Source organism: Harpia harpyja, chromosome 11 (genome assembly GCF_026419915.1).
Source record: "Harpia harpyja isolate bHarHar1 chromosome 11, bHarHar1 primary haplotype, whole genome shotgun sequence".
In the NCBI taxonomy this organism is placed as follows: Eukaryota; Metazoa; Chordata; class Aves; order Accipitriformes; family Accipitridae; genus Harpia; species Harpia harpyja.
In genome coordinates, this window is record NC_068950.1 from 6,286,329 (window position 1) to 6,311,554 (window position 25,226).

General features: G+C 43.7%; 1 protein-coding gene across 1 annotated transcript; it reads left to right on the forward strand.

Moving 5' to 3' along the window:
* Nucleotides 1-24,857, forward strand: LONP1 (lon peptidase 1, mitochondrial). Its single transcript, XM_052800950.1, has 18 exons — nt 1-407; nt 2,617-2,705; nt 3,110-3,229; nt 6,930-7,158; nt 7,708-7,769; nt 8,346-8,475; nt 8,863-8,946; nt 10,653-10,873; nt 13,404-13,542; nt 15,675-15,853; nt 17,025-17,112; nt 18,557-18,679; nt 19,438-19,554; nt 19,836-19,976; nt 20,062-20,227; nt 21,252-21,460; nt 22,780-22,944; nt 24,468-24,857. Exons 1-18 carry the CDS (start codon nt 18-20, stop codon nt 24,630-24,632), a joined length of 2,817 nt encoding a protein of 938 aa, XP_052656910.1. The 5' UTR covers nt 1-17; the 3' UTR covers nt 24,633-24,857.
* The last annotated feature ends 369 nt before the right edge of the window (nt 24,858-25,226 follow it).

Here is a 25,226-nt window from a genome sequence, read left to right on the forward strand (position 1 = left end):
GCGCGCGCGCCGGCAGCATGGCGGCCGCCCGCTGCTTGCGGCTGTGCGGGCGCTGGCGGCCGGCGCTGCTGGGACCCGCGCGGCGCCGCCTCTTGGCGGCCGCCTCCTCCGCGGCCCCCCCGGCCCCGCTGGGCTCGGGGCCGCCGGCCCGCGCCGCCTTCAGCGTTGGCCCGCGATGGCACCAGCGGAGCCCCGGCGGTCTGGCGGGGGGCGACGCGCTGGAGGGCGGCGGCGGCGGCGGCGAGGACGGTAGCGGCGGTGGCGGCGGCGGCGGGGCGGACGCTGGCGGGGCCGGGCCGGTCATGACGGCGCTGACGCCCCTGCTCGTCCCGGAGCATTTCCCCAACGTCCCCCTCATCGCCGTGACGCGCAACCCCGTCTTCCCGCGCTTCATCAAGATCATCGAGGTGAGGGGCTGCCGAGCCCGGCCCGGCCCGGCCCGGCGGGGCGGCCCCGGGGCCGGGCGTTCGCTCTCGCCGCCCCGGCCGGCTCGGCTGGAAGGAGCGAGCCGACCGCCGCCAGGGGTGTCGGGGCCGTGGGGCGGGCGACGGCTCCGGGGCGGTTTTACAGCGGGTTGCCGAGCGTGGCTTTGCCTGGCCTTGGCTGAGAGCCCTTGAAGAGGGGCGGCAGCCCTTCGGCCGGGGTTTTCTGGTGGGCGGTGTAACCGTCCTTGACCATGCGCACAGGTGCATGAGCTATAGCCTCCCAGATTCTGGTAGTGCCAGGGCTGCTTGTCTCCTCAAAGCCACACTCTTCGTCTCTTCAGGTTTCTTTTAATCGTAGAGCGCTGAGGAGGGTGGAAAGGTGTGTAACACTCTACAGCCTTCTGCTTCTTAGTGTTTATTTCTAACTGTATAGCCTGCCCATACTGGAATAGTAGTTTGTTTTGGGATGGTTACAGACTTCGGGTTTCCTAAGTATTGCATCAGTCAGTAATGCTTCTAACGGGCAAGGGCAGTGATTCGTGCAGAAAGTCTTTCAGAGTTTGCTGTCTTCTTTGTGTTCTTTTGCTGAAGGTTAAGCAAATGTGTCCTTGGTTTAGCTTCGTGGGCTTGTGTCATAGCACCGAGAACAGTATTTGTGAAGGCAGTAAACTGTGAGCTGCAAGAAGAAAGCATGAATTCAGTATAGAACAACACTGCTACGGTGGGAGAGTGTGCTGAGAGATGGGGATGGTAATCTCAAAATTTCAGAGTGTGATCTTTCCCCTCTGCGCCCCTATATGTATATTTAAGAGCCATAAATTTGATCTTTAGTATGTGACTTGAGCTTACAGACCAGAAATACTTTTCCCTCCTGAAATGCAGCCATTTTGGAACAAGTACTCATATATTTGCGCCTCACTAATATTTTACCAATCTGATTTTGGAGTAAAGGTAACAAGAACTGAAGCAATATTTTCCTGTTCCAGTAGTGTTATTTATCATAATGTTATTTCTACTGTGGTATTTTTCTGCATGTCCCAATCTAATATGTGAAACTTTCAGTGTCTTCATAGATGTGTTGGGGGAAGGAGAAGATTTTATACTGTTATGATCTTTGGGCATGCAATCCTATGACACTTTTACGTACAAGTCATTAATTTCAATGCATAGGTCAACAGTGTCTTACATTAAGGTAACTGTTAAGTGCTCTCTCTTATCCTGCGAATTCATTGTCCTGCCATTTAATACTTGATTTCCTGACAATGTGAAGTCTCTATAGTGAATATGGAATTACTAATTTTCTTCTCTCTGTTAATGTCTGTGACACTGGCAAGCATAGTTTTGCTAGACATTGTGCAAAATTAAAATAGGTATGCCAAGATTAGAATAGGCCAACAACAGTGGTACTGCTCACGCTGCTCTATCAAGACTATGGTGTTTATTCTCAAAAGTGTTGAGCAATGCAGCTTATGTCCATCACTTTGAAAGAAGACTCAGTGGTCAGTAGTGTGACTTTGTGCAACAGTAAAATTTACGAGGAGGTATTTTCTCGGTCACTGAGGGTTCAGCCTGCTGTGATAACAGTTACAGTGGTGCTGGGAGATCTGCCAGGGGCAGATGTGTGGCATCCAGAGAGCAGAGGAGAATAAGAAAGTAAAACAGGGAGAAATACTGGCTGGGACTCAAAGCAGGGACTCAGGTAGTCTGGTGGGAGTAGGAGAGCAATTGAGCAGAGGGGGCTTTGGAGAAGAGGGTTTAAGCTAGGGTGGGTGGGCAGAATTCAGGCAATTGATAGGGAAGATTGGACTAGCTCCTCAGTAGGAGTGGAGAGCTGGGACATACAGGTATGGAAGGGGAAGGAAACAGTGATAGCAACAGAAACTCTTACAAAGTGTTGTTCAAGTGACTGAGAGGTTTCTTGCTCCTAAGACTTGTACAGATTAGGCCTAGTTTCTCCCCCAGCCTTCGAGCTTTTCTTAGGTATTCAGTGACTTGTTTTAAATACTCAAGTTTCATGCTTCTCTAATATTCTGCTTCCATATCACTGTCCCCTAATGAGGGCAAGAATAGAAAAATCCAAGATTAGACTTTATAATTCTGTTATAGGGTTTCACCATGCCTGGCCTTACACATTGAGGGTGCAAAGCTTATGGAAAATCCATCTCTGACTTCATACCTATTGTTGTCCTAGGTAAAAAATAAGAAGCTGGTTGAGCTGCTGAGGAGGAAAGTTCGTCTTGCCCAGCCTTATGCTGGTGTTTTTCTTAAAAAGGATGATAAGTAAGTTGTTTCTCTTGATCTTTTTAAAAATAAGCTATTTTTGTGACTAGGCTGCATTTACACTAAAAGCTATGATCTCAAATTCCCTGCCTTGGATAGTATTACAGAAATTGCATATAGGCTTGGACCATCCTCTTACTATGACAGTTTTCATTGCCACCACCAGCACTGCTAGGAGCTTGAGTCTTGTTTTAGAAAAGGCTGTTATTATTTGGGAGGGAGATGAACCATCCAGGTAGTTGGGTGATTTGGAAGGGGGCTACATGGTGGTAACAGTGGGGATGAAGTGTTTTAACTCCTGAGTCCAGTTTAAAGTTCTGCAACCAGTGGTTGTTTCTTTTTTTTTTAATATTACCTGCTTTCTCAAGATTCTGAATATCTACTCCAATTTTTTTCCTCAACAGCAATGAATCTGATGTGGTGGAAGATCTGAATGAAATCTACCAGATGGGAACTTTTGTACAGATCCATGAAATGCAGGACCTTGGAGACAAGTTGCGTATGATAGTCATGGGACACCGAAGGTAATTCCTTGTACTTCCACTGCATCTCACCAGCCTTTTTTATGAACAGATATATCCCTTTATTGTTTTCACTACATATATGCAATTTTGTACACAACTTGCGTATGGCAAGCTTTTGCTTTGTTACCACAATGTATCCTGATAGTGCTCTGGTGCTCCAGCCCCAATATTCTGTGTATTATTGCAGATGCAACAGGTTAGTCACAAAAAGGAGTAGCTAGTGCCTATCATTGTCATAAATTGTCATGTGATGCAAGCAAACATTCGTAAAGCTGAAGTTTGGCAGTTTCTTTGACAAGTACAGCAAGGTTTAGTAATGGTGAAAAAAATTCTCTGGCACTAATTCAAGCCAGTATTTTTGCTTTTTTAAAGAAAAAAAAAAAGGCGTTCCAGAACTGTAATTATGTCTTGTCCCAGAACTGAATTGAAGAGAATAGGATTATTTTGGGGAATATAGGTGTAGCTATTTGTGTGAAGTATTTTGACCTAAGACAATATAAAATTGTGGTTTTAAAAGTGTCAAATAATTAATTTCCATTATAAAGGAAAATACAAGGACAGAAACATGGCGGGGGAGACAGATTCAGGGTGGGTTTTGCTTTGAAGCATTGCTTTTTTACTCCCACTTGCTTTGCTTCAGTTGCATTTGTTCTGGACAGCAAAGAATGGGCAGTACTTCTTGAAGCTGAATTGGTGTGAGTTTGTAAGTCAACTCCTTTCCAAATGAAGTCTTAGACCTCCTGCTGCATTATCAAAGCACAACCTTGTTTGATTAGATTTTGGAAATAGGCAGCTATTGGGTTTAGTTTACTTGGAATAGAAATATTTCACTATAACTTGGAAGGTGTTGGAAATTGGTCTTTATTTATTTGATTGGGACACAGAACACTGGTAAGTCATGTCCATAGGAACCACACTGGGTATCAGATCTGAGAAGCATGCATTTACAGGATGAAAATATAGAAAGGAAACTCTTATATCAGCAGCCAAAATAATGAAATATGGTGTCCTGCAGGTGTGGGTCCTCTCATTTCTAAATCCCTCCCTTGGCTCTCCCCATAAACAGCAGCTTCTGTAGTCAATCTGGAGCTATTTACATGCTGACTGGCCTGCTGGCTGCCGCCAAACTCTGGGAAAGGCTGTCGATGTTATTTTCCTAGACTCCAGCAAGGCCTTTGACACTGTCTCTCATGGCATACTCCTTGAGAAACTGGCGTCTCGTGGCCTGGCTAAGTGCACTCTTCACTGGGTGAAAAACTGGCTGGATGGCCGAGCCCAGAGGGTCGTGGTGAATGGGGTGAAATCCAGTTGGCGGCGGGTCACGAGTGGTGTTCCCCAGGGCTCGGTGTTGGGCCCTGTTCTGTTTAATATCTTTATTGATGATTTGGATGAGGGGATTGAGTGCACCCTCAGCAAGTTTGCAGACGACACCAAGTTGGGAGGCAGGGTCGATCTGCTTGAGGGTAGGGAGGCTCTACAAAGAGATCTGGACAGGCTGGATCGATGGGCTGAGGCCAATTGTATGAAGTTTAACACGGCCAAGTGCCGGGTCCTGCACTTCGGTCACGGCAACCCCATGCAGCGCTACAGGCTTGGGGAAGAGTGGCTGGAAAGCTGCCTGGCAGAGAAAGACCTGGGGGTGCTGGTTGACAGCCGGCTGAATATGAGCCAGCAGTGTGCCCAGGTGGCCAAGAAGGCCAATCGCATCCTAGCCTGTATCAGGAACAGTGTGGCCAACAGGAACAGGGAGGTGGTTGTTCCCCTGTACTCGGCACTGGTGAGGCCGCACCTCGAGTCCTGTGTTCAGTTTTGGGCCCCTCACTACAGGAAAGACATTGAGCTGCTTGAGCGTGTCCAGAGAAGGGCAACCAAGTTGGTGAGGGGCCTGGAGCACAAGTCTTATGAGGAGCGGCTGAGGGAACTGGGGCTGTTTAGTCTGGAGAAGAGGAGGCTGAGGGGAGACCTTATCGCTCTCTACAACTACCTGAAAGGGGGTTGTAGTGAGGTGGGTGTTGGTCTCTTCTGTCAGGTGTCTGGAGATAGGACAAGAGGAAATGGCCTCAAGTTGAGGCAAGGGAGATTTAGGTTAGATATTAGGAAAAATTTTTTTACTGAGAGGGTTGTCAAACATTGGAATGGGCTGCCCAGGGAGGTGGTTGAGTCACCATCCCTGGAGGTATTCAAAAAGCGAGTGGACAGGGTACTCCAGGGCATGGTTTAGGGGGCATGGTTAATGGTTGGACTTGATGATCTTGAAGGTCTTTTCCAACCGAAATGATTCTATGATTCCAGTTGCACTGCAAGGGGATGTTCTTCTACCCAGGAACTGATTTCCACCACCAGCAACCCCATCCTCCAGAAAACGTTTTTGAACTTAATTGTTTGTGACTCTATTCTGTTGACAAGAGTAGTCAAAAGTTGCTAGTGGCAGACAGTTGGAGTAGTTGAGGAGGTCTTATTTTTTGAAGGAGATCACATGGAAAATAAGACCTACACCCTGTGCATAATTGCAATTATCCCGTGAGCTGGGAGTCTGCTACACCACAAGATTTTTTTGGACTCCATATTCACAGCCTAGAAAGACAACTTTGTCAAAGGCTATTGCAGTTCCTGAGTGTTTGTCTAGCACTCATCTTTGGTGGGGAAACCTTTTAAGCCAGTGGAGGGGGCAAGATTTGGATCCCTTTCTGGAGAACTGTAGGTCATAATCTGTATTGAAAACATCTGACATGAGGTTCTATGCACAGCAGGCAAAATTCAGAGAAGTTTAAAAACAGTAACAGGGAAACTAGTTTTTTTGGAAGGTGATTATGCTGTGTGATCTAGCCTGTCCCTTTTAGGGATTAATACTCAATTAATTGTTGTGGAATATATTGTGGGTTTGATCTCTTTAAAAATCATAATCTAGGAAATCTCTTTGTGTAATAGACTAAAATTTCAAATGTCTAGGTATGGAATGACTTCAAGGTCCATTATACACATGGTATATAATTAGTATTACAGTAGATAATGCAGCAGATGTGGTTTAAAGCAGAGAGACTGATTGTTGAGAATCAGAAAACTGAAAAAGCAGACATTATATTCAGAATTAAAGTGAAACAGTGAACTTGCTTTTCACGAGAGACAGGAAGAGGGTATGAATCCACATCAGAGTTACTGGTTCATGTAGCTAGAGAAACTAGCTCCTGAGCAGACATACTAACCGTGATGCTTTATTAATTGTTCTGCCCTTGTGCTGCAACTTGTCACTGAGAAGTGTGCATGTGTATATTCACCAACGTTATTTAGATTATTTTTCTTTTAATCATTAGAAATCTGGTTTTGTAGTTCTGCAAAAAAGCTAACACAGTTTATGATAAAGGTGCTGTCAGCTGCCCTTGGCCTCTCATTCACGCACCAATAGGCTAATTCAATGGTCAGTTAACTTTTTTGTGTGGCAACTTACTCATTGTAAATTTACTTAGTAAGTCCTATCAGTATCTACCACTTTATTATTACTGTTTTACTAAATCAAGCCTTATTTTGACAAAATGAACCAAAAGCTAAACCTTGTCAAAACACGTACAATCAGTCACCTTTGTCAAAGTTTGAAATTTTGATTTACTCAAAATACAATTTAGACTCTTTCCTTTTCATGCTGAAGAGCTGAAATCACATAACAGAGGGCAGTTGACTGTAGCTGGTTTCTTCTGGCTTTCAGGATTCGTATAAGCAAGCAACTAGAGGTTGAGCCTGAGGAGCCTGAGAACAAACAGAAAATTAGAAGGAAACAGAAGCGCTCTAAGAAAGAGGCTGAAGAGGAGCCTGGAGCAAAGGACCAACCTGTGGAAGTGGTACTAGATCCTGTAGCTGCTTCCTCGCAGGAAGTGCTCATGGTAGAAGTAGAGAATGTGGTTCATGAAGATTTTCAGATTACAGAAGAGGTTAAAGTGAGTGAATTAATCATACAACCCTGGACTTGTCCTGTAGAGTTGCACCTACATTTCATGCTTAAAAGGAAGAGTTCTAAAATCGGGCTTTAATTTCAGGCTTCAGAAACCAGCTCCTTCTCACAGTCACAGAGGGGATTATATGAAAATAATGATTTTTCATTACAACAGCTCAATTCCTTAGAATTGGTCACTTCAAAAAGTTGCTGAATGAGGAGGTTGGGCTGTGCTTAAATCTGTGTAATATCCTCTATCAAACTGCTCCAAGGTGACTTGAGTGGTCAACCTGATCATATCTTCTGGCCAAGAACCAGTTAAGTTTTGTGCATGCAGGAAGCCAGCCTATAGCCGTTCTTACATTTCCTTGCCTCCCAGGAGGAATAACTGCCCCAACACCAAGTACCGTTACAGCACACTGTTGCAGATGGGTGACCAGGGGTTGTAGTTCTGTGCTCCCATGCTGGAGAGGTTGGGGAATGTCATGTTTGTACTGAGGCCTTGTCTGTCCTTTTCCAGTCTTTGTTGATTAAATTTTTATTGTGTTTATAGGCACTTACTGCAGAAATTGTCAAAACAATCCGGGATATCATTGCCTTGAACCCCTTGTACAGGTATGTTTTCCCGTGCTGTCCTGCTTTGGGAGCATCGTGTTCTCAGGTTGGAGTATGCCTTGTCCTTTTGCTGTAATGAAGAAGAGATATTTGATGAATTGTCACCTAGAATTTTGTCTTGGGATGTAAGATTTATTATCCATTGTTGGAAACAGAGGGGAAGTTGTGAAAACCTGATGTGAAACTTAAAATACAAGGTAGGATGATAAGTCCTATGGCAGGTGATCTGGGTCTAAGTGAAGGTCATTGCAATAAGTGTCATGGTCTGATCCATGTAATATGAGCATAGTAAGAGTCTTAGCATCCTAACACAAAAAATGTTACATAACTTTTAAGAGAGCTTTTCATATATTTGGTTTTATTTATCAGCAATCGTTCCTTTCATCGAGTGATTGATGTGTTTGTTACTGAGTACTGGCTTAGTCAAATTTTTAAAAAAAGAGTTATTTTGCTATGAAACTGAGCCGTGTTTAATTTCTTTACTCTGTCATAACAAGTAAATCACTCCATAAGGGTACTCCCTTGTGAATGTAAAAGTTCACAGAGCATTTTGGGTTTTATTATCATTTTTTTCAGAGAGTCTGTACTTCAGATGATGCAGGCTGGACAACGTGTGGTAGATAACCCTATCTATCTGAGTGACATGGGTGCAGCACTAACAGGGGCAGAGTCGCACGAACTTCAAGACATCTTGGAAGAAACCAGCGTAAGATGAAGCTTTTAACTAAAGCTATGCTAACTGAATCAAAAGTATGTCTGTTATACGTTCTTTACCAGCCTCAGTACAGGGACTTCAGTGCTATGTTTGATGATAGATTAATACCAGTGACTAGGTTCCTGTTGAACAATATAGTAAGTCATTAATAACTTGACTTAAGGGAAAGGCTGGATGCTCTGCATCTTTGGTGGCAAATCATTTTCTTTTGCACATTGGTTGCATGCTGTGGAATTGCTACACGTTTCATCTTTCCACATCTGCAGGTGCTGGAGAGTTCTCCCAGACAACCTGTTGGAGCTTTTTATTCTCCCTTTCTCACTGGGAGTTGACAAGAATATTGTGTCTGAAAACTCATTTTGTGTCTATCTTTTCCAGATTCCCAAACGGCTTTACAAAGCCCTGTCCCTTCTAAAGAAGGAGTATGAGCTGAGCAAACTTCAGCAGCGTCTTGGAAGGGAGGTAAGTTTTCCAAGTAGCACATACCTTGTATGTATTTATATCATGTCCACCACTGTGATGCTTAGTATGGCCAGTGATGAATTTTAAAGCAAGACAATGGTACACACTGTAAAGGGAGGTCATTTTAGAGTTAAGATTTTATGTTCTTCTTCCATTAGAAATGCGACTTTTCATGCACATTGTAAAAGTAACAAGACGTGAGGCTATAGCATCTGCTGTTAAATTGTGTCCAGGTTGTAATTTCATGCAAGCAGGTAAATCCTAGAGGACTGCAGTTTACCAAACATCTATGTAAAAATACACAGCATCATACTGTATATAGCACATAATAGTGTAAATAGCACAATGTTATTTTAAAAGACCCTCTGCTAACCACTGTGAACTGCAGTAGTTCCAGACTGTTTTAAGTTTTAATCAGAATACAATAACTGCATCAAAATGGTAACAAAGTATAAGTAGTACAAAGATTTGTGTATACTGAGCTAAAAGTTCCTGGGTTTATTAACTCCCAATAATTGGGGCTTTTAAAATTCATGTTAAGTGCAAAATGCTTTTGGACTGGGGTAGGAATTGTTGGAGACTTCTTAAGCAAATTGGACACATGCAGTCTGTGGGTCCAGATGGGATGCATCCAAGGATACTGAGAGGGCTTATCAATGTCATTTTGTTGCCTCAATCATTTTTAAAACACTGTGGTGATTGGGGAGGTTCCTGCTAAGTGAAAAAAGGTAAATGCTGTGCCCATCTTCAAGAAGGAGAATCAGGGAGACTACAGACATGTCGGCCTGCCCTCAATCCCTGGGAAGATTATGAGGAAAATCCTCCTGGAAGCCCTGTACAGGCAAATGAAGGAGGACATGATTTGGAAGAGCCAGAAGGGATTTTTCCAAGAGCAAACTGTGCCTCATCAACCTTCTTGACTTCTCTAATAAGAAGGCCTAGAGCACAAAGGGAGAACAATGACTGTTGTATACCTTGACATTAGCAAGCCTTTGTTGTGGTCAGCCATAGTATTCTTACAACCAAATTAGGATGTTACAGACTGGAAGGAAGTAGTATAAGGTGGGTGAAAAAATTGGCTAGACTACTGGGCAGAAAAGGTTATGATCGACACTGTAAAGTCTAACTGCAACTAGCTACTAGTGGTCCCCCTCAGGGAGTCAGTAAGAACCTCCTCAAGTTCAGCAAAGAGAAATTCATAATCCCACACCTGGGTTGGAATAACCCAGTGCAACAGGAGAGGCTGGGTGCCAACCAAATAGAAAATAGCTTTGCAGAAAAGGACTTTGAGGCCCTGATGTACAGGAAGCTGACCGTGAATTAGCAGTCTGTCCTTGTGGCAAGGAAGGCCAGCTGCATACTGGGCTCTATTTGCAGTTGGGTAGACAGCAGGTCAAGAGAAGTGGTTATTCCCCTCTATTTGGTGCTAGGGAGATCACGTCTGGCTTACTCTGCCCAGCTTTTGGTCTCCCCAGCGTAAACAAAACATTGAAGTACTGAATCATGGCCAGTGGAGGCCACTGAGATGTGGAGGGAGTTAGAGTATGTCACAGAGTCATTTTTTATATTAGAACATGCTGCAAATTATTTCCAAGTAGTATTTTCAGTTGCTGAGAAGGTCATAACGGAGAAGTATTTGGAAGTATTTCATGTTCGATGGGTTGTACCAGGAACAGAATAGTTACTGTATTTGTTGCTTTGTCTAGGTTGAAGAGAAGATCAAGCAAACACATCGCAAATATCTTCTCCAAGAGCAATTGAAGATCATTAAGAAAGAGCTAGGTCTGGAAAAAGAGGACAAGGATGCTATAGAAGAGAAATTCCGTGAGCGACTAAAGGAGCTGGTAGTGCCAAAACATGTCATGGATGTGATTGATGAAGAGTTGAACAAGTTGGGCTTGCTGGATAATCACTCCTCAGAATTCAAGTGAGTGCATGACTGTGTCCTCTGCTGTCAGGGTTAGTTGGGAGAATGAGAGAAATCAATACAATTCTGTGAAGCTCTTACCTTAATAGTTTCTTTTCTCTTTTTGTCATAGTTGTTTTCCCTGAATGTAGCATGTGATCACATCCTAGCTATAGGATTGTTCTCCAAATCTCCTGTTTTATCGTAGTTTATCTCTGTGGACTTCCGGAGGGCAAACTTTGGCCTGTTCAGGACACTGGTTGAGAGAGTCCCTTGGGAGACAGTCCTGAAGGGCAAAGGGGTCCAGGAAGGCTGGACCATTCTTCAGGAAGGAAGTCTTAAAGGCTCAGGAGCAGGCTATTCCCATGCGCTGCAAGATCAACCGTTGGGGAAGACGACTGGCCTGGCTGAACAGGGAGCTTTTGTTGGGACTCAGGAAAAAAAGGAGAGCTTACCATCTTTGGAAGAAAGGGCAGGCAGCTCAGGAAGAGTACAGGGATCTTGTTAGGTCATGCAGAGAGAAAATTAGAAAGGCAAAAGCTCAGCTAGAACTCAATCTGGCCACTGTCGTAAGAGTATATCTGGCCTGTATCAGAGATAGTGTGGCCAGCAGGAGCAGGGAAGTGATTGTCCCCCTGTACTCAGCATTGGTGAGGCTGCACCTTGAGTACTATGTTCAGTTTTGGGCCCCTCGCTACAGGAAAGACATTGAGTTGCTGGAGCGTGTCCATAGAAGGACAACAAAGCTGGTGAAGGGCCTGGAGCACAAGTCTTATGAGGAGCAGCTGAGGGAACTGGAATTGTTTAGTCTGGAGAAAAGGAGGCTGAGGGGAGACCTTATCGTGCTGAAAGGAGGTTGTAGCGAGGTGAGCGTTGGTCTCCTCTTCCAAGTAACAAGTGATAGGACGAGAGGAAATGGCCTCAAGTTGCGCCAGGGGAGGTTTAGATTGGATATTAGAAAAAATTTCTTTACTGAAAGGTTTATCAAGCATTGGAACAGGCTGCCCAGGAAAGTGGTGGAGTCACCATCCCTGGAGGTGTTTAAAACACATGTAGACATGGCACTTCAGGACATGGTTTAGTGGGCATGGTTTAGTGGCGTTGGGTTGACAGTTGGACTCGGATGATCTTAAAGGTCTTTTCCAACCTAAACGATTCTGTGATTCTTTTGATCGTTTTAGGTCTTCTCTTGCAGCCTAACGCTGTAGATAGGAACTGTGCAGTCCGTTCCACCTCAAGAAATGTGCAGTGATTCCTTCAGCCCTGAATTTTGGCTCTTCTCTCTTGTACTTAAGTGTTTTCATTAGATGTGAGAGAAGAGAAGCTAGTTGTTAACACATGACATTGGCTAAGCTACCTGAGGTGGTCCTTGAAGTGTTGGGGCAGGGCTGGAATTGCAAAGGAGTGATTAGCTTTTGCCACATAATCCATGACAGATTGTCAGAACCTGAGCTTTCTTTGAATGTTTGTCTGTTGGGGTGGTTTGTGCTACAGCAGTCAGTGTAGTCATCAGCAGTTTAATGTCCTGGATCTTTATTCAGAATTCTTCTTCATGGATTCTTTATTCTAGAATAAAGTATCTTTTATGGAGTAAAAGACTGTGTTTGAGAGCAGACGTGATTTGGATGAGAAACATCTTGATAATCATACACGAGGAGGAGGAGGGAAGAAGCTAGGAAGGACACACTGGGCTTCACAGCCAGCATAGTACCTTTCCCTCCAAGTAGTAACAGTGGTAGGAAGTTTGCAAAGGAAGTACTTGGGAGAAAAAAGCCAAAGCTCTTGGTGTGGCAATTGCCCTAGAGTGAATCCTGGGACCAGCCAGCCAAGCACGAGGAGGCTGTGCTTCTCTGTGTTCATGACTGCGCACAATTTACTGTTTAGTGCATCTTGCAGACCTCCCTGTACATTTGAATCGCTGATCTGGGTGTGCAGTTTTAGAACAGATGAGTGCTGCTTTTACACACTTGTGTTCTCAGTAGCAGTCTGTTTAAACTGATTATCTCTACTGTTAGCTTCCGCACGAACATCCTTATCCCCCAGTCTTAAATCTTTCTCTGTCATGTTGTACATCCAGCTGTGTTTCCCTGCTTCTGAGCCAGGAATCTTTCTTTCTTTACGTTTTCTTGGTCCACTGCGGAAACAAGAGGAAACTGGTTTTCTACCTTTTAAGTTTCATGACCTGATCCAAACAGTTGACAGTAGTGCAGAGCTTACAAACAATCCTGCTCATCTTCAGACAGGAACCAGCCCAAGACCAAAAAATCATACAGGGAATTTGTGTGCAGAAATCTAGGTCTTTGCATGGTATGTTGGAGGTTCTTTGTCTTGGGAAAGCAAAAGCTGTGAAAAAAAGCTTTGATTTTGGAGGGGGGCAGGGATGGATGGACAAGGGAATGAAGACCATAACGAAAGGTTAGCAATGGCTGCCCAGATAATGACAGGTATAGTTCATATCTGACTTGTTCTGGATGAGATTATTTTGGAAGGCAGTGGAGGAAGTCGTGAGCTGGTTGTTGTCAAATCACTCTCACTTGTGTATTTCTTTTAGTGTTACACGGAACTACTTGGACTGGCTGACTTCCATCCCGTGGGGTAAGTGTAGTGAGGAGAACCTGGAGCTGACCAGAGCCCGAGCAGTTCTGGAGGAGGATCATTATGGAATGGATGATGTCAAGAAGCGAATTCTGGTAAGGCAGGAATAGGCAGTGTGTCCCATTTGACACTCTGCTTAGCGTTGAGCATTTTGCATGTGTTTCACATTGCAGCTCTCCATTGAATTGTGTTAATTCATGGATCAAACAGAAAGCTGCATGAAAGAACAGAATGTTCTGATGTTCACTTAATGTCTTTAATTACTTGAGGCAATGAAGGTCATATTCTGATTTTGAACTGCAATATACTGTTCTGCTACTTAATGCTGAGCAAGTGAGGAAGTGTGCAAGGGAAGCAGTCTCTGAATTTTAATCAATTTGTTCAGAGACTATTAAAATTGTTCTGCTTGACTGGCAAAGGTACTGCCTTTCCAAAACATACTGAACCTCTACTCAACTCTAAAATTAAGAGGGTGTAAGTTAACTAAGATGCATGTTTGCCTCACAACCTTTACCTATCCCTCAGAGTTGTGTTCAATGCTGAAGGGTTTATAGTCTGTGCAATACAGCCCTCATAATAAGCAGACAGGGTAGTTTTCAGTGTTGCCTTGTTCCACAACTTGTGTCACTTTTGCCTGAGGATGTCCTGCCTGTGCTTACTGTGGTTAGGGAAGCTATTTTAGATAAGACTAGATACTTGCAACAGGTTGCAGCGACTTCAGTGACTTTCTGTGGGAACTGCCTTCATTTCCAGGGGACAGGAATAGGCTTCTCCTTGTAGCCAGCTAACGCATTCAAGCAGTGAAAGACAATCCCAGTGCTGGCAGGATTTGTATCATACTGGGCAAGTGCATGAAAGTGCCCAGGGGAGGGGAGACCGGTGCAGTAACTGACTTTGCATTAACAAATCGTGGCGAGAGCTTAGCAGATTTGGTGAAGCTGTTGAGTGTAGCTAGCCTTCAACTGGGGCATTTCCTTCCAAAGAGTGTAATAAGGCAGTTTCTCTTACTGTTCCCACATGCTATATGTAGCAGAGCTTTGTGTTACCTTGGGGACAGCACTTAGGCCTCTTCAGTAATTATTGTGCACAGAAGCCATATAGGCATCTCCTAAGGTAACAGTACGATGTCATTTATATATAATGAATGGTAAATTCTTAGACATCCTGGAATTCTGCTTTTATTAAATTGTTTTGTTCCAGTCTCTTCTAGAAAAAGATAAAGGTTGTGAAGTATCTCCTCGCTGACAGCCAAAGGGGGCTTCTTTCCCTAGTAGTGCCCAAGACTTGTGACTAAATCCCTCTATCTGATTTATTGTTCTGAATGATTTGTGGTAAGGCTGTTGTTGAACACTTGCAAGCAGATAACCCCTTTTGAGTATCAGTCTCTTAGGTTGCTTGTCAGCACTATTCATGCTGACTAGGCCCAGCCTTTATACAGAAATAGATAGAGTTGCATCATACAGGTCTGTGGCTTTGATTATTGATGTGATTAATTCAACACACAGGAGATTCCCCAGTTGTAGCAATGCAAGCAAGGTTGATGATTTTAAGGTACTGAGAAATACCTACACAGGTTTGAGCCTTCATTAGATTAGTGCTATTGTCCTTGTATAGTATTGCTGTGGAGTTCAGTGCTGTAGAGGGAAGAGATCAAGGCTCATCTTTGCTAAATAGTTGGCTTGTTACAGGGGAATCACATCTCTGCTCACTTGCACAGTGATTTTGTCACTGTAAGCACATGAGCAGTTGAGACTTCAGTTCTGAACCATGATCTTTTCATTTCTCAACTGCTGAGTGTTATTTGAGGGTTGCCTAGCATAGGGGTGTGAAAAGATGCAAGCTTAACTTGGCAAAGAAGTGGTACAGTAGGAGATGATCACTTGTAGGTTTAGAGACTCAGGTGAGAACTAGGGAAGCTGGGAGAAGAACTAGAAGTCTGTCTTCCCACTCCAAGACAGTGGAGAGAGAGCGAGACTACTTCTCCTGGTGAGATGAGTACAGAGCACAAAACCCAGGGACAACCAAGTGTGTAAATAACCAGAGGGAAAAGAGGTGCACCAGTACAGTATCCTTACTTAGCTTCTCCCTTTGCCCTCCCCAACAAATTTGAGGACCAGTTTTGTATGTGATGCTCATTTTGTAATCATTGCTTGACCTGATAACAAATGTGTTTTGGTGTTGCTGCAGTTGCCCTTTGTTCACTACTGGTGTTTCGTCTGTTCTGCAGGAATTTATAGCAGTCAGCCAGCTGCGAGGATCCACCCAAGGGAAGATCCTGTGTTTTTATGGACCCCCTGGGGTCGGCAAAACCAGCATTGCCCGCTCCATTGCCAGAGCCCTAAACAGAGAGTACTTCCGCTTCAGTGTTGGAGGGATGACTGATGTAGCAGAAATAAAAGGACACAGGTCAGTGTAACTTGAGCAGTTTCTCTATCCAGCAATTTTTACTAATGTTGTCAAAATAGGAACCTAACTGAAGTTGGACTATGTCTGTAATTTTCATCTCTGTTCTGCCAACCCTTGCTGACAGGAGTTGGGATATAGGAAGAGGTGAAAAGGATAGCAAAGGGCAGAGTTTGGAACATAATCATATTCTAAGTGCAGTCACTTCCTGCTTCTTTTGTATGCTTATGGGAGGTCTTTGAAAAACTGCATGAGCTACCCAAAAGCATTGGACTGATGCCAAATGCTAATTCATGTCTGTCTATAAATGCCAGCGCTAGGGAATGGTGACAGTTTGGACAGGGCCATTCACATGTTCAGGTGTGATTGAGACTTGGTTTCTGAATAACAAGGAGCGAGGTGCTGCATGAGGAAAACTTGGGAACAAGAATATTCATGGGGAGAACAAGATGACGTGAATACAAAAATCAGTAGATCAGACCCTGCCACAGGTTTATTTTCCTTCCACATACACCTTAAAACAAAACTAGCAGTGTTTTCAAACTAGTAAGAGTAGCTGTTCTGTGGTGTTAATTGAACTTGTGAGGTTCTGCCCTATATGATGCAGAAGCAAAGGCTTTTATATACTTCTCAGGGTGTTCTCTGCTCTGTGTTTCTTGGCATTCACTCTGTTGTTACTCTCTTGTTCTGCTTCTGCATGTTGCTGGATGCCGGTTCCCTCTAGCAGAAAGATTGTGTTTTGCTGTTAGCAGTTTGTTCCTTCAGTGTATCTTTTGATTTACACTGATCTTCTGTTTTTTGTCCCTATCAAGTGAGGGAATGCAACGTTCCCTTTTCTAATGTTTCTTTACCCAAAACCCAAGAAGTCACTATTCAAACATCTCTGTTCTCAGCCGTACCTCTTTGCTTCCCTCTAATATAAAAGTGGTTAAAACTAAAGATAAAAACTGCAGTCCAGGAGTATTCTGCCAAAATGCATGTCTGATCTCTACTAGAAACAGACTAGATGGGTCTTGTTGGTTTGTATGGTGATAGAGAATCTTTTTGATATATGTAGAAGAAATAGAGACTTGCTTCCCAGCAGGATATACCTGTTCCATCAGCTGCATGCTCTGTTGTCTGATGTGTGCTGTAGTTTACAGTGTTTCCCTAAATACAGTCTCTGGTAAAACAGGAGGACATATGTTGGAGCCATGCCAGGAAAAATCATCCAGTGTCTGAAGAAGACCAAGACAGAGAATCCACTTATACTGATCGATGAGGTGATGTACCTGGTCTTTCTTCTAGTTTTTGCTCTTAAAAACATGTATCAATTCTTGACCCCAATAGGAAAGGTGAAGCAGTAACTCTCCTAAAAATCCCAGGGTTTTTTTATTTAAATGAGGCTGGGCTCTCAAGTTCTTTGGATGACAGTGATACCGTAGACCCTTTGTTTTCTCTTCCTATAACGGACTTCAGCTTTAATATCTCAGTTGTGCCCTTCTCATTAAATTGTAGCTATTTGGATTGCAAGGATCCTAATGGAGCTGGCTGGATATTCAGAGGCTTCAGTAGCTCTTGTGTTCCTACCTAGGTGTGGGAACATCATTGTGTAAAAAAACATTATTGCTTATGTGATTATTAGAAAGAGTCACTCTCTCAGCACATCTAAAGCAAGACTGTAAGGAGTAGATGCTTACAGTCAATTTGTGGTCTGATCTGAGAATAAAGTGAGTCAGGGCTACCAGCCTACTGCTTTGTGGAAAAGCAAATAAGGACAGGATATAATGGCAGGTGTTCAGAACAGACGAAAGGTCTCTCTAGCCTCCTTGTGTGCCATGCCTGGGAAAGACCAGCAGCACCTGCCTTGGGAATGGTATGGGGGACCAAGAAACTGGGTAATGAGTCGCAGTGTAATGTAACCAACGAGTATCCTGATTAAAAAGGTAATGAAAGCTGTAGGTCATGGCACTTTTACTTAAGTGGTGTTGGTGAGAAGCCTTGCGTTTGCTGTATTAGCAAATTGCATTATGTTCACCTAGTTAACACTACTCTTTAGGGAGAAAAAGCAGTGGAGAGTGGCCCTGTTGTGACCTCTCCTTCTGAGGGACATGAACGTGCTGAAAGAGACAACAACCTTGGACATGGTCCCAGGCAGCCAGCTCTTAAGTGGCCCTGCTTGAGCAGTGGGGTTGGACAAGATGACCTCCAAGTCCCTACCAGCCTCACTCAGCCTATGATTCTGTGAAAGCAGCAAAGGTCACTAGCTGAGCTGTGATGAGTGGCTGTGTATAGGCACTTTGCACTTTGGGCAGAGTAAGGAGAGTGTCTTAGCTTACCTGTTAGGGAAGTGGTACAAGCTAGCACCCTGTAGTCCTCCCACTGTGGAATAAGTATTTTGGTCTGTGAATACAGCTTATCTTAGCCTAACATGTAGTAGCCCACTAATCCATGATAACTCACTTGCTTTTGATTGTATGCACATTCCCTGAGACTTCACAGTGCTTCTCTACAACACTGTTAGTCCTGTGTCTTGTCAGGTGTGTCATGAGCTCACACGGTAGGATAGTGGGGACTTGGGTGAATGCACAGAAAACTGATAGACTGGTGGTGGCTGTTTATGAACAAACACATGAAGATTTTCAGATGGAGCCTGGAAAGAATCTTTGAGTGAGAATTTATTGTGGTGAGAAACTTTTTAGAGTATTTAAAGTTCTTCTCCCATAGGTGGATAAAATAGGAAGAGGATATCAAGGGGATCCATCCTCAGCCCTTCTAGAGCTGTTGGACCCAGAACAGAACTCTAACTTCTTGGATCATTACCTTGATGTTCCTGTGGATTTATCAAAGGTATTTCTCTCTTCTGCAGAGGTTGTAGAGCTGGAATTTATGAATGTGTATCAATGCAGAGATTTCCTGTCCATGAAAAGATGTTGATATTTTAGTCAGTTGGAAAGTCAGACAGGTGGGATTGAGACACGAGTGGTATAGTTTTGTCTTTGCAGGAGTTGGCTTTAACTGAAGTGTCTGTACGTGCTTAACAGAACACAATGACCAGCGTATGTCCTATAGCCCTAACTCCCTGTAGAGCTAGGGACACAAAGATGTGTGGTATCAGGTAGAAAAGGCAGGAGCTTTTCTTCTACATAATGATTGGCAGAGTTGCTATAAAGTGAGGTAGCCTCATGCTGCTGTCAAGCTTTTGAAATTGGTTGTCTTTGCACACTGTTGCACTTCTTGTGCAGCTTACATTAATTGCAGAATTGATGGATTAGAAATATATATATATAATTTGGTCACTTCTGTGCTAACTTCGTAGAAGGTAGAAATAACTTAGAAGTGAGACCTAGATCTCCCTAGGCAAATAGTTTCCTGGTCCATATCGGACCATTCCGATTCCACAGTTTGTGCTGTGTGTATTTCTAAACATTTATTTTGGGGGTAAGGAACATCCTACTACATAGTTCTAAAATCCAAACCCTTTCCTGTAATAAAAACTAGATTCCACAGAGATGATCTTGCTCCAGCCCTTCAGGCAGAGGAACTATTGTTTGGAGTAAAGCAGCAGGTTAATGAAAATGCTTAATAGGATCTTGTAATACTTCCAGGTACTTTTTATTTGTACTGCCAATGTAACAGAAACCATTCCAGAGCCACTGCGGGACAGAATGGAAGTGATCAATGTATCGGGATACGTAGCAGAAGAGAAACTTGCAATTGCAGAGGTAAGAGAAACCACTGGTGTGCTGTGAATTACATCTGATAAAATTTTTTTGGCAGATTCAGGCTTACATATTTACAACCATGTCCAAAAAAAATTAGGCACATTGCATTTTGGACAGAGTTCCTCTGATTTGAACAGCCAGTTAAAGTAACGCGGGTGTTCCTTAGGCTGTGGACTCCAGAAAATGGCATTGAGCTAACAGTAGAATGAAGTTGAGTGAATTGGGACCACCAGGCTTTTGTCACAAATACTAACAGAAGTGTGGGGGATTATTTCTTTCAGAGGTACTTGGTCCCTCAAGCACGAGTTCTGTGTGGCTTGGATGAAAACAAAGCCAAAATCACATCAGATGTCCTGACTGTTCTCATCAAGCAGTACTGCAGAGAGAGTGGGGTGAGGAATCTGCAGAAACAAGTAGAAAAGGTGAGGGAAAGTTGTGTGTAACCATGACCACTGTGCTTCAGCCTTCTCAGCTTTTTCTACAGAAACAAATTACTGTCTCACTCAGGTATTGAGGAAATCTGCCTATAAAATTGTGAGTGGAGAAGCAGAGATGGTCCAAGTAACACCTGAAAACCTGCAGGACTTCGTAGGAAAGCCAATCTTCACTGTGGATCGCATGTATGAAACCACTCCTCCAGGAGTGGTGATGGGTCTGGCCTGGACAGCTATGGGTGAGACAGAATGACTTTTGGGTTAATGTCTACACTTCCGTATAATTTTCAGAAATTGGATGTGATAGTCAAACTGAATTTTCCCTGCTGAGTCCAGTGAAGTTCTTCCACTGGCACCAGTAAAATTAACTTCTGTGGCTTTTTAGATCCTGACTACTTCTTCTTGAAGAAAGGACCCTTTCTTATTCCCTTACCCAGGCTCATTTTAGCTTCAGGCTAGCATGTTTTCTCTTTATATTCCATATCCCGTATGAACCGCCCTGCCTACATTAGGAACAGCAATAACTAAAAGCACAAGCCTTTTCAGAGAGGACAAGACCTTGTCTGCTTCCTTAACAGCAGGAGGTGCCGTTCTGACTTATGGCACAGCTGAGGCATGCTATACCTCTTCAGTGATGTTGCACCGCTGACTTGGCTTTCCATGTCAAGGGCAGATACAGGTATTCTAGCACTCTGTTGGGGTGGGTGCAGTTGGCTAGTTTACCATTCATTGGATTACTCCCCTAGTAACTTGGGGGCTTATATGCACCACAGTATGGAAATACAGCACACAGCAAAGGATATGACCCCTGCATACCCTAATTGACCTTGGGTAGAACTAAAGTAGTTAAGAGGGAAATTATCAGTGTGGTGGAGAGGTTGAATAGCTGTCTTAATACTGGAAGGCTGAACTGGCTAGAAGGGTGTTACGGTATGAGCTCATCTTACTTTTTAGTTATGAAGAGCCTGAAACCATTACAAGAACTGATTAATTCCACTAAGTAGGGGTTGCATCCATATTGGTGGAGAGTGAAGTCCAAAAGAGCAATGAATGGAGACTGTCAGTGCAGTGCTGTTGAGATTCCTAGCTAGCCTTCCTGAAGGGATTCAGAGAGCAGGTTTCAACTGCTCTTTACCCAAGAGCTAGTGTCTCATCGGAGAGCCCCAGTTCCAAATTCCTGACATTGCTTCTGCATCACCAAAACCTCCTGGTTTGATTTTTCCTTTAACTTTTCTCAGGATGTTGTTTTTCTCTTCTTCTTAGGAGGTTCCACTCTGTTTGTTGAAACATCCCTGAGGCGACCCAAAGACAAGGAGAACAAGGATGGGTCCCTTGAAGTAACAGGGCAACTGGGAGATGTAATGAAAGAGAGTGCCAAAATAGCTTACACGTTTGCAAGAGCCTTTCTGATGCAGAAGGACCCCAACAATGACTTTCTCATGTCTTCCCATATCCACTTGCATGTGCCAGAGGTAAACTGATGCAGAATTCACAGAGCATGCATAGCAGCTAGGCTGGTTTGCTCCGCCTAGACATGAAGCTGGAAAGCACTTCATTTGTCCATATGTTGTGCAGAATGCCCTTTTAGCAGTAAAACCTAGAAAAGACAACACTTTCCTCAGGATCTTGTGAAAGCATTCTTAGGAGCTATGTTTCCATTCCTTTCTGCAGCAAGCATGTGGCAAGAATACAGGGGCTTGGATAATGCTGTAAGGAATCCTAGACTTTTGTTGTAGCTGTTTGGCCCTGCCGTGCTGGTGGGGAAACCATGGCATAGAGATAAGCAATTTGAATAAAAGCTTGCATGCAGCTACAAGGAAACCAAAGTTTAGGTCTCTCTTACCAGGCCTTCACAAAGGCTTCAGGTCATTTACACTTAACTGAAAATACTACTCTTGGCCTCTGTACCATGGTTTCCAGTCCATATAATGGCAGTGATTGCGTTTTCCCAGTGTTTGGGACTGAAAATAAATGCTCACAATGCTCAGAGGGGCTCATACACTGTAACAGGCTTTGGGCAGGTGCATTACCTTAGACAGGTTTTGCATTATGATTGTGCCCAAGCTTTGCTTCTGACCTATTGCATGCTTTAACCTAGTCCACAGTCTCCTTGTCGCAGCTTGCTCTGTGTCTGTCCAAGTACTTCATGTTATCTGTGTGTTCATTTCCTGGAGGATCAGAAAACATCAGACATTATCTTTGCCTCTAATCCCTCTCAAACATTCATTTCTTCTGCTCTTACCTCAAAGATCTGTTTGGTCTCAGATAAATCCAGACTTGTAACTAGTTTAGGCCTGGATTTTGTTGGGTTTTCTAAACTGAATGATCTTCTCTGCCTTGAATGATTTTCAGTATTGTCCTCCACTATTTTGTAACTCTTGATGCTCACTTCCCTTGTGATGCTGACCTCTGTTCCTTGTTTCCATGGTTGACTTAAGTCAACAAAAAGCTTCAAAGCATTCATGCTCTGTTTTTTTGCTCATGTTGCTTATTCAAAGTCCTGAGCTTGATGAGTATTGTGGTGGCATTGGGCTAGAAACCAAACTGTAGACTCATGGACTATTCCTCACGAATAAGGTGAGGATTGACATAGTTGTTAATAGATCAGCCAATTCAAATAGCAGGATTCCATCAGTGACACTTTGCAAAAAACCTTCATGAGACCCCATGAAATTGGGGCCATGTTCAAACAGCAGTGACAAAGGTAGCATCTGGCTTTGCTACTCCTTGAATGAGCTAAAGGTAGGGGGTTTGTGCTTTTTTTTTTTTTTTTTTTTTTTTTTTTAAACAGGGAGCAACACCGAAGGATGGACCAAGTGCAGGATGTACTATAGTAACAGCTTTGCTATCGCTGGCCATGAATTGCCCAGTGAGGCAGAACGTGGCCATGACTGGAGAGGTGTCATTAACTGGAAAAATTCTTCCTGTTGGTGGAATCAAGGAGAAAACTATTGCGGTAAGAGCTCTTCTCTTGTCTCTGTGCCATCTTCTGTGGGAGAGAGCCCTGGACTGGGCTCAGCAGTGATTGGGACACCCGGAGTGATTGCTCCTGTAGTGGGAGAGGCAGTGATTCAATACACACTGTGGAAAAGCCTGCTGGGGGAACATGGGGATCTTGCCTGTGTCTCTGGCTGTGAGGAAGGAGATGGGACCCCAGGCTTTGTGCCAGGGCATCTGTGTTGATCTAGTTACTAGACTGGTAGAATTAAGGGTAGAAGGTATCATCTGGCTGTTAAAGCTGTCTTCTCTAACACAGACTGGCATGGTCCAATAATCTGTGCTGGGTTGAAGTACCTGTTTAAGCAGGGCATCCAGTGTAGATTTGACGGTGTCCCTAAGGTATCGTCCTTAACATTAAGGCTGTGTTGCCTAGTTCCAGCTTGAATTTGTCTGACTTAAATTTTCACATAGATATCCCTATGTTTTTCTGGTTTTAGATGGAAGGAACTTTTAATGTCTTGCATTTTCCCCTGTGAAGTTTGTTTGTTTTAGTAAGCTATACAGATCGAGTTCTCTGAAGCACTCTTGCAAGCACTGGATTTATAGTGGTGCTTGTTTTTTTGGTTTCAACTGTTTGCAGTTTTCAGAATTCTTTTCCAAGCATTGCATATCTCTCTGTACTTTTCATCTGCACAGCTCTTGCCTACATAAGCCTTGCATCACACACATTTTTGTGTCTTCAAGAATGGTATTAGCTCTTTCAGTAGCCTGTTGATCTGGGGCTTCACATTAGTGTTCTGTCCCCAAATCTGTTTGGGCTACAGCCTTGTGCAATGGGATTCCTTTTCCTCATGTGGCTTTAAAATGGGCGATTCTGCATTTTGTTCTGTGGTAGTCATTAAAGAAGGACTAACATGTGGTAGGGATGTCTGTGGCACTGATGACTGGCTGCACTTGCGCGAGTGCGAGTGGCCACACAGGGATAAATGCAGGATCACCCACAAAGGGAGTGGGTACAAACCTGCCACTTCATGAGTGGGCTCCACTTTCTGTCCTCCTTCCAATGCAGATGTCCATATCAAAAGGTTCTGTAGAAAGGTGCTATGGGCCATGCATGTTGATGTGGTAGGTTGGTCCGATAAGCTGTTTCTAATTCCTCCTTTGATTCTACGGTTTATCCTCACCCAAGTTGGAAAAGACTTTTGAATTGTTCTAAACAATCCCCCAATGTGCTGACACAGCCCTTCTAAAATACCTGCTGCCACTTCAGCTGTCCCTGCTGAAGTGTCCCAGCTGTCCCAGCTGAGAAGGTGGGACTAGAGGGTGTGTGTTTTGGGGGGCCTGGGGAGATCTAGAACATGATCCATCCTTAGTGACATCTGCTGTAAGTAATGCCCTTGCTGCTCTCCAAAGTAAAGCCAGATCATGCTCCTAAATAACTGTTCTTGTTCTTGGTTTCTAAAGCGGGAAGAGTGTGTTTCTAGTAGTTTGATGGATTTCTAGGACTCAACAAACTGCATAACTTTCTTTTCCCCATAGGCGAAGAGGGCAGGTGTTAACTGCATCATTCTGCCATCAGAGAATAAAAAGGATTATTACGACCTTGCTGGATTCATTACAGAAGGACTAGAAGTGCATTTTGTTGAGCACTACAAAGAGGTATTTGATATAGCATTTTCAAAGCTGGATTCCACTGGAGGATGACATTCAACAACTTGATGGCTGGAAGGTGGTCTGTCCCTTAATGCTCAGCCCCCACCCAGAAATGGGGTGACCTGGGGCAATCCTGAAGTGGGACATAGAGCTATTGCTGCTGCGCAGCTGCTGAAATGAATTATGGCTTTGCTAGAATAAAGTATTTCTCACTCTTTAATATTGAATTATGATCCACATTAAGTATTTCCAATAAAATTGTGAAATTTTACCTAAGGAATGTGCATGTTACCTGCTACCAGCAGTGGAGCTAGTCTAGTCTTTTCTAATTAAAGATGTTTCAGTCACTTCACTGTAATTCTAAACAACGCTTATGCAAAAACATTTAACTCTACAGAGCTAGGGCTATGATTGACATAGTGTTCCTGATGTGCCGGTAGATGAGTAGCTCTCAGAAGCCTCTCCCTGTCTCGGCTTATAAGCCTGTACTAGGCTGGAGGGGAAACTCTGAAATTTTAGGACAGTTCAGCAGAGCTAGCACATTCAGCTCCTGAGGGACATGGTTCTCCAGATTAAATCACAGGTCAATACCATCAGAAACAACTCCAGGCTTAAAGAGAGCAGGCACAGACAGAAGAGCCATGT

Excerpts from the sequence above, each read along its gene's own strand:
- LONP1 (XM_052800950.1), top strand. The coding sequence starts at position 18 with ATGGCGGCCGCCCGCTGCTTGCGGCTGTGCGGGCGCTGGCGGCCGGCG. Across the intron at positions 2,706-3,109 it reads TTTCTTAAAAAGGATGATAA|CAATGAATCTGATGTGGTGG; the intron begins GTAAGTTGTTTC and ends TTTCCTCAACAG. Across the intron at positions 8,947-10,652 it reads AGCAGCGTCTTGGAAGGGAG|GTTGAAGAGAAGATCAAGCA; the intron begins GTAAGTTTTCCA and ends TGCTTTGTCTAG.